This window comes from Triticum urartu, chromosome 4A (assembly GCF_056163025.1).
Source record: "Triticum urartu cultivar PI428250 chromosome 4A, HENAU_Tu73, whole genome shotgun sequence".
Lineage (NCBI taxonomy): Eukaryota > Viridiplantae > Streptophyta > Magnoliopsida > Poales > Poaceae > Triticum > Triticum urartu.
In genome coordinates, this window is record NC_141876.1 from 470,634,783 (window position 1) to 470,644,253 (window position 9,471).

Genomic DNA, 9,471 nt, shown 5'->3' on the forward strand with positions numbered 1-9,471 from the left:
CTCGGTTAGGGCTCAAGGGTTTTGATGGTTTTGATAGTGTCGGTCTCAATGGAGGTCTCGCGTTGTTTTGGCATGAGTCCGTGCAGTTGGTTGTAAAGAATATCAATGAGATACATTGATGCGTGCGTGACGAGTAAGGAGGGTGAGGCGCCTTGGAGGCTCACTTGTGTCTATGGAGAACCGCGGACTGAGGATCGACATAACATGTGGTCCATCCTTCGGAACCTCCACCAACAAGCTGACATGCCTTGGGTGGTGATCGGCGACTTTAACGAGGCTATGTGGAGCTTCGAACATTTCTCGGCAACTCCTCGGTCGGCAAGTCAGATGATTGATTTCCGTGATGTGTTAGAGGTCTATGGATTGGGTGACCTTGGTTTTGAAGGACTGCCATATACATACGATAACAAGCGAAGTGGTCGAGCTAATGTCAAAGTCCGCCTCGACAGGGCGGTCGCCAACAATTCATGGCGGGACAATTTTGAGCACGCGAAGGTGGACCATCTAGTCGCCCCAAGCTCGGACCACCTTCCCATCTTGCTCTGATGTGCAATGGAGGATCGGGGAAGAGACGTGGGCAGAAGATGTCGCCAATATGAGGTCATGTGGGAGAGGGATCCCACGCTTCTGGAGGTAATCCTGAATGCTTGGAAAGATTTGGGAGCTATGCTTAATCTTGGTGAGTTTTCTGTTGGTCTCGGCACTGTTATGAAACAATTGCAAAGTTGGAGCCGGAAGAAGTTTGGTAATGTTCTGAAAGATATTAACAAATCCCGGCCCCGCTTGGAGGAACTCATGTCTATGAATGCAGATAGAAGGGAGATACGCCAGGAGACAGACCGGCTTAACGAACTCCTATACCGGGAGGAGATGATGTGGATGCAGCGATCCCGTGTTGCTTGGCTGAAAGAGGGGGATCGGAAAACGCAATTTTTTCACAGGAAAGCGGTGTGGCGCGCAAGGAAGAATCGTATCAAGGCATTGGCGGATATCAACGGAGTGGTGCATACGGATCACCCAGCGATGGCGACCTTGGTCACAGACTACTTCGCGGAGCTATTCAAGGCGGATACATCATTATGCCAGGACCCCGTGCTTAATCTAATAAATCCTCGTGTTACTGACCACATGAATGATGGTTTGTGTGCAGAATTTTCTAACAAGGAAATTGCAGATGCACTGTTTCAGATCAGGCCGCTGAAGGCGCCGGGACCAGATGGGTTCCCCGCAAGGTTTTTCCAATGCAATTGGGCGGTTATGAGGGACCAGGTGATTGCAGGCGTGAAGGAATTCTTTCAGACTGGAGTAATGCTGGAGGGGGTGAATGATACCACCATTGTTCTCATCCAAAGGTGGACAAACCGGAAAGGATGACTGAGTTTCGTCCCATTAGCCTCTGCAATGTCATATATAAGGTGGTTCCGAAGTGCTTGGTAAACCGGCTACGTCCTCTAATAGATGAGATTATCTCGCCTGAGCAGAGTGCATTTGTGCCTGGTCGGATGATTACAGACAATGCTCTTATAGCATTCGAGTGCTTCCACTCTATTCAGTAGGAGAAGGACCCGGAGCGGAGTTTTTGCGCCTATAAATTGGATCTGTCTAAAGCTTATGATAGGGTTGATTGGATCTTCTTGGAGCGAATGATGCAAAAGATGGGTTTTGCTCGCCAGTGGGTGGACTGGATTATGGCTTGTGTCACCTCGGTGAGATATACAGTGAAATTTAATGGAACTCTCTTGGATTCGTTTGCACCGTCGCGTGGGCTTCGGCAAGGTGACCCGCTCTCCTCGTTTTTGTTTCTCTTAATCGCTGACGGTCTCTCTGCTTTGTTGAAAGATGGTGAAGCAAGGGGAGATTTCACACCTCTGAAAGTATGCCATCGAGCGCCAGGCATATCTCACCTCCTCTTTGCGGATGACACGCTATTGTTTTTCAAAGCAGAGGAGGAGCAAGCGAGAAGGGTCCAACACATTCTGCATACTTATGAGAGGGCCACGGGGCAGAGTGTTAACCCGACCAAGTGCAGTATTATGTTCGGCCCCTCTTGCCCCGAGGTCGAGCAAGAAAGGATCCGAGCGGTCCTGCAGGTGGTCACGGACATCTTTGAGGACAAGTACCTCGGCCTCCCCACGCCGGAGGGAAGGATGGGACGAGGCAAGTTTCAAAATCTACAGTCCAGGTTATTGAAGCGCATCATAGCATGGGGAGACACTCTATCTCTTGCTGGCAAGGAAACAATGATAAAAGCGATTACACAGGCCATTCCCACATACATTATGGGGGTGTTCAAGCTCCCCATGTCTGTTTGTGATGATCTGAACCGAATGGTCCGAAACTTTTGGTGGGGATCCGCGAAGGGGAAGAGGAAGACTCACTGGTTGGCGTGGCCCAAGATTTTAGCGCAGAAATCCAAGGGCGGGCTGGGCTTTAGAGAGTTTCGCACCTTCAACCAAGCTCTCCTCGCGAGGCAGGCTTGGCGACTCCTAATGAAACCGGATAGTTTATGTGCGCAGGTGTTGAAAGCTCGGTACTATCATGATGGCAGATTGGAGGATACGGTGTTCACCGGAAATGCGTCCCCAACATGGCAGGCCATTCAACATGGTCTGGAGCTCCTAAAGAAGGGTATCATCTGGCGTGTGGGAGATGGTATCCAAATTCGCATCTGGCGGGACAGGTGGATACCCCGGCCACCTTCTTGCCAGCCGATCACCCAACAGGGGACATGCCGTCTCCGGAGAGTGGCGGACCTCATCGTTGAGGATGGTTCCTGGCGCATGGATCTTCTGCGGAGATACTTCCTTCCGGCGGACGTACAGGCCATCACCACCATCCGCACGATGGCCCGGGAGACTGAAGATGTCATTGCCTGGGCTCCGGAGAAGAACGGCATCTTTACCGTTTGATCCGCCTACCGGTTCGCCATGGACGAGCGCGAGCGCCCATCGGCGACCGCCATGAGCAGGGCACCGGATGGTCGTCGCGCCATCTGGAAGACCATATGGGGGTGCCCTGCTCCCCCGAAGGTACGTGTGTTTGCGTGGAGAATTGTTACCAACTCCCTTGTCACTTGGTCAACAAGTGCTCTAGACGACTTGAGGTGACTGATATTTGTCCCCTATGTCGTATGGAACGAGAGGATTGCTTCCATGCTCTGTGTAGGTGCACCCTGGCGAAGGATTTGTGGCATGCCATGGCTAGGGACTGGAATATCCCAAGAGTGGAGGAGGTGGTGAACACGGGGCCGGAGTGGCTCTTCTCACTCCTGGAGCCGCTTGATGAGGACACACGCATGATTGTCCTGATGACGTTGTGGCGTGTATGGCACGTCCGCAACGAGATCACCCACGAGAAGAAGCCTCCACCAACCGAAGCATCTAGGCGATTCCTCCAGGGCTACATCAACTCCTTGCTAGGCATCAAGCAACACCCTAAAGCTAACATGGAGAAGGGGAAGATGGTCGTCCTAGGGCCTCAGCAGCGCTCCGCTGCTCGTGCGGCTCCGAAGGAGGACAGGAGATGGATACTGTTGGAAACGAATATTTTGGCAATGCAACTCGATGTATTGATCGGTGCATAGCGCACGTATATATGGAGTACAAGGTGGGCCACAACCTCAACTATACAATGACTAGGAGGTGGGCCGGACTATACAATATACATGCACAAACCATATATTCAACACCCCCTCGCAGTCGAAGCGTCGCCGGAGACGCAAAGACTGGACCTGAACTCCTCGAAAACAGAAGTAGGCAGTCCTTTTGTCATAACATCGGCAAACTGTTGCACCGTCGGGACGTGGAGGACCCGGATGCGCCCAAGGGCCACCTGCTCACGAACAAAGTGTATGTCGATCTCAATGTGCTTCGTTCATCGATGATGGACTGGGTTGGCGGAGAGGTACACGGCGGAGACGTTGTCGCAGTAGACGAGTGTGGCCTTGTGAACATCACAAAGCAACTCCTGGAGCAGCTGACGAAGCCAAGAGCATTCGGCAACGGCGTTAGCCACTGCCTGATACTCTGCCTCGGCACTCGAGCGAGAGACTGTGGGCTGTCGCTTGGAAGACCAAGAGACCAGAGACGGCCCAAGGTAGACACAGTACCCCGAAGTGGAGCGCCGTGTGTCCGGGCAGCCAGCCCAGTCCCCATCAGAGTAGGCGACGAGGTCGGTAGAGGCGGAGGCCGTCAGTGTAAGTCCCATGGACGTAGTGCCGCGTATGTAACGGAGGATACACTTCACCAAGGTCCAGTGAGAGTCACGCAGAGCATGCATGTGAAGACAGACTTGCTGAACGGCATACTGCAAGTCGGGGCACGTCAGAGTGAGGTACTGCAAGGCACCCACAATGGAGCGATAGAAGGCCGCGTCGGATGCGAGAGAGTCCTCCAGAGCTGAAACCTTGGCCTTGGTGTCAACAGGCGTGGGAGCAGGCTTGTAGTTAAGCATGCCGGCACGATTGAGAAGCTCATGGGCGTAACGCTGCTGGTGCAGAAAGAACCCATCTGGCCGTCGAACCACCTCAATGCCGAGGAAGTAGTGGAGGGACCCCAAGTCCTTCAGGGCAAACTCATTGCGAAGACAAGCAGTAAGCCGCTAGAGAAGCGCGACAGTGGAAGCCGTCAGGATGATGTCGTCGACGTAGAGCAACAAGTAGGCCATGTCAACCCCGTGATGGTACACGAAGAGGGACGCGTCGGAGCGGATCGATGTAAATCCGAGCGTCTGCAGGAAGGCAGCGATGCGCTGGTACCAGGCCCGAGGCGCCTGCTTCAACCCGTAAAGAGAACGGGAGAGAAAGCACACATGGTCCGGATGTGTCGCGTCGACGAAGCCGGTGGGCTGCTCACAGAACACCTGCTCGGCGAGGTGGTCGTGCAAGAAGGCGTTGGAGACATCCAACTGATGCACGGGCCAAGCTCGGGAGACGGCCAGCTGAAGCACGGTGCGGATCGTGCCCGGTTTAACAACCGGAGCAAAAGTGTCAGTGAAGTCCACGCCCGCACGTTGCCGAAAGCCTTGAACCACCCAGCGAGCTTTGTAGCGCTCGAGAGTATCGTCGGGACGAGTCTTATGCCGAAAGACCCACTTGCCCGTGATGATGTTGGCACGAGGTGGCCGAGGGACAAGCTGCCAGGTGTGGTTCCGTTGGAGCGCATCGAACTCTTCCTGCATCGCAGCGAGCCAATGAGGGTCCCGAAGGGCGGCTCGAGCTGACAATGGGAGAGGGGACGACTCGGAGACAGAAGCAGCGAGAAGATACTCATCGCTGGTGTACCGCGTACTCGGGCGGAAGGTACCGGCCCGAGAGCGAGTCATCGGGCGGGGCAGCGAGTCCGGGGCGACGGGCGAGGACGAAGAAGAGCCCACCGCCACTGATGTCGCGGGTGAGACCGCGGGTGAGGCCGCGGGCGAGGCCGCCGGCGAGGGCGCGGGGAAGGCCACTGCGGGCGAGGCCGCCGGCGAGGGCGTGGGGGGCGCCGAGGAGGCCTGCGCCAATGGTGGCGCAGGGGGCGTCGCAGGCGCCGGGAGGGGTGCAGCCCCGAAGGAAACCGGCCGGGGAGGAACTCGACCCGGGGCACGGGAGGCACCCTCAAAGCCAGGAGGCGGCCCGCGAGAAGCGCCCGAGCGGCTGTCACCAGGCTACAGTAATTCCACGCTAATGATGCCACCTCACCTCGGTTACTGTTACTAATCTCGCGTTGGTTCAAAAACGGTTCGAACTCAAATTTAAAATCAAGCTAAACAATTAAGGTTTTCAAAAGTCAAAACTAAAATGTTCTTAATGTGGCAAATAAATCATGGATATTATTGGTGGAGTAACAACATCTTTATAAAATATTTAAATACCCTAAAGTGATTAAAACAACATCAAAACAATTAGTTATACTCCTAATATATTTTACCAAATACTAAACTATTTTTATTCTGAGGTAAAACTTCTTAGAACAGTGGATTAATTTGTCACACTATTTTTGGAGCTATTTTCATATTTTACTAAACCAAAAATATAGTGCAACTAAAATAAAACAGAAAGAAAATGAGAAAACAACAACAAAAGAAAAATAAAAGCCCCACCCCTCGCTGGGCCTCGGCCCAGCTGGCCACGGGGCTAGCCAGGCCGCCCAGCCGGCCCACTTGGCCCGGCCCCCCCACTCGTGCCCTTATCCCCCCACTGCCCCGAAACCCAGCCCCACCGACACCCACTCGCCCCCACTCCCCCTCGTCGTTCTGAATCTGGATCGGGATCCCGATCCCCTCGCCCCTCGACCCCGTGCACGCCGGACCGCCTCGCCTCCCCCTCTTCTCCGATCTGGATGCGCCGCCGCCCGAAGGCCTCACCGTCGCCGGACCACCCTGCCGTCGCTGCTCGTCGCCTGGAACTTCTCCGCCCCGTCGCGCCAGCCCCGACTCCTCCTCGAGCTGGCTTTGCTCAACTACAGGGCTCGGTGAGCCCCGTCCTCCCTCTCTCCCCCGTTCTCTGTCGCCGGCGCCGTCCACCGCGCGCCGGCCGCGCTCGGCCCTGCGCCTCGCCATGGACCTCCATGCCCCTCCTCCCTGCTCGCCCGCGCGCCCCACTGATGCCGCCTCGCCCTAGCCGTGCACGCGCTCGCGCTCGCCGCGACCTCCATTCCCCTCCCCCCCCGCCCGCGCGCGCACGACCCTGGACGTGCCTGCGCCCGTGACCCCTGCTCCGGCTCCGCTCACTGCTGCCCCCCTGCGTCCCGCCTTCGCCAGCACGCTCCGGTTGCAACCCCGCCGCCGCTGCCGTCCAGGTTGGCTGCCAGCGCCCCCCCTCTGCCGCCGTGGTCACCACTCGCATCCCGCGCCCGCCTCCGCCTGGGGTTGTGCCCCCTTGCTCCGCGGTCTGCTCTGTTGCTGCTCATCGGCGATGCCGCGGCCCTCCTCCGCCTCCCTGCCGCCGGCCCCTCCTCGGGCTGTCGTGCCCACTGCCGCCCAGGCCCGGCCTTCGCTCGGGCGCCTGCACGCCCCAGCCACCGAGCGGGCTGGTGCCCGCACCCGTTTGCCAGCGCCCGTTTGGCCCCTTTCGGCCATTGACAGCGGGACCCCACCCCCAGAACGGATTAATAAAAAAGGAATTAAAAAGTTAATAATAATATATTAAAAATAAATCATAAATAAAATTATTAAATTAATTAATTAATTAAAGGATTAATTAACTTAATTAATCTTGCTTAATTAACCTAATTAATTAACTAAACTAATTAATCCTGATTAGATTAGCCTAAGCAGATAACTAAACCCTAGTTAACCTAACAGTGTATGACAGGTGGGTCCCACCCAGTCAACCCCTGTTGACTGGTGACGTCAGCATGACATCATGCTGATGTCATAAATCCAAATTTTGAATTAATTTAAATAATTAATTAAATACCAGAAATTAATAAAATCTTTAGAAAATCATATCTTTTAATCCGTAACTCGGATTAAAATATTTTCAACATTAAAGTTGCTCAGAACGACGAGGCGAACCCGGATACGCAGCCCGTTCGTCCGTCACACGCCCCTAGCATAGCAAACATGCAACTTTCCCCCTCCGATTCATTGTCCGAAAACACGAAACACCGGGGATATTTTCCCGGATGTTTCCCCCCTTCACCGGTATCACCTCATACGGCGTTAGGTCACCCCTAGCACCGCGCATTGCCATGTTATGCTTTGTGTTGCTTTGTTTGCTCTGTTATTTATGGTGTTCCCCCTCCATTACTTCTTTCCGGTAGACCCCGAGACCGCTGCCGGTACCCCTGATCGACTACGGTGTTGACGACCCCTCTCTCTTGCCAGAGCAACCAGGCAAGCCCCCCCCTGATCACCAGATATCGCCTACTCTCCTCTATACTACTTGCATTATAGTAGTGTAGCATGTTACTGCTTTCCGTTATTCCTATCCTAATGCATAGCCTGTCCTTGCTACTACTGTTGATACCTTTACCTGCAAGCCTACTTGCTTAGTATAGGATGCTAGTATTTCCATCTGTGGCCCTACATTCTTGTCCGTCTGCTGTGCTATACTATCGGGCCGTGATCACTCGGGAGGTGATCGCGGGTTTATACTATGTACTTTATACTTGATACATGTGGTGATTAAAGATGGGTCGGCTCGTAGGAGCACCCGCGAGTGGATCTTTGAGGCGGAGCGACAGGGCAGGTTCAGACCACCTAGGAGAGAGGTGGGCCTGGCCCTGGTCAGCGTTCGCAGATACTTAACACGCTTAACGAGATCTGGGTATTTGATCTGAGTCTGGCCATTTGGTCTATACGCACTAACCATCTACGTGGGAGTAGTTATGGGTATCCCGGCGTCGTGGTATCAGCCGAAGCCTTCGTGACGTCAGCGACTAAGTGGCACGCGCCGGATTGGAACGTAAGCCTGCTCTTGTATTAAGGGGGCTAGTTCTGCTTCCGGCCGCGTTCGCAACGTGCAGGTGTGCTAAGGGCGATGGGCCCAGACCCCTGTGCGCTTAGGTTTAGACCGGCGTGCTGACCTCTCTGTTGTGCCTAGGTGGGGCTGCGACGTGTTGATCTTTCGCGGCCGGGCATGACCCAGGAAAGTGTGTCCGGCCAAATGGGATCAAGCGTGTTGGGGAATGTGGTGCACCCCTGCAGGGAAGTTAATCTATTCGAATAGCCGTGATCTTCGGTAACAGGACGACTTGGAGTTGTACCTTGACCTTATGACAACTAGAACCGGATACTAAATAAAACACACCCTTCCAAGTGCCAGATACAACCGGTGGTCGCTCTCTCACAGGGCGACGAGGAAAGGATCACCGGGTAGGATTATGCTATGCGATGCTACTTGGAGGACTTCAGTCTACTCTCTTCTACATGCTGCAAGTCGGAGGCTGCCAGAAGCGTAGTCTTCGACAGGATTAGTTATCCCCCTCTTATTCTGGCATTCTGCAGTTCAGTCCACATATGATACCCTTATTCCATTTGATACCCATGCATATGTAGTGTAGCTCCTTGCTTGCGAGTACTTTGGATGAGTACTCATGGTTGCTTTCTCCCCCTTTTCCCCCTTTTCCTTTCATTCTGGTTGTCGCAACCAGATGCTGGAGTCCAGGAGCCAGACGCCACCGTCGACGACGACTCCTACTACACCGGAGGTGCCTACTACTACGTGATGCCCGCTGACGACGACCAGGAGTAGTTAGGAGGATCCCAGGCAGGAGGCCTGCGCCTCTTTCGATCTGTATCCCAGTTTGTGCTAGCCTTATTAAGGCAAACTTGTTTAACTTATGTCTGTACTCAGATATTGTTGCTTCCGCTGACTCGTCTATGATCGAGCTCTTGTATTCGAGCCCTCGAGGCCCCTGGCTTGTAATATGATGCTTGTATGACTTATTTTATTTGTAGAGTTGTGTTGTGATATCTTCCCGTGAGTCCCTGATCTTGATCGTACACGTTTGTGTGTATGATTAGTGTACGGTCAAATCGGTGGCG

General features: G+C 54.1%; 1 protein-coding gene across 1 annotated transcript; it reads left to right on the forward strand.

The window, feature by feature from the left end:
* Window positions 1-603: 603 nt before the first annotated feature.
* On the forward strand, window positions 604-1,374 carry LOC147976203 (uncharacterized). Its single transcript, XM_087520774.1, has one exon. It carries the CDS (start codon window positions 604-606, stop codon window positions 1,372-1,374), a length of 771 nt encoding a protein of 256 aa, XP_087376900.1.
* The last annotated feature ends 8,097 nt before the right edge of the window (window positions 1,375-9,471 follow it).

Bases quoted from the DNA above. Each gene is read 5' to 3' on its own strand.
- LOC147976203 (XM_087520774.1), top strand. From the start codon at position 604: ATGTGGGAGAGGGATCCCACGCTTCTGGAGGTAATCCTGAATGCTTGG.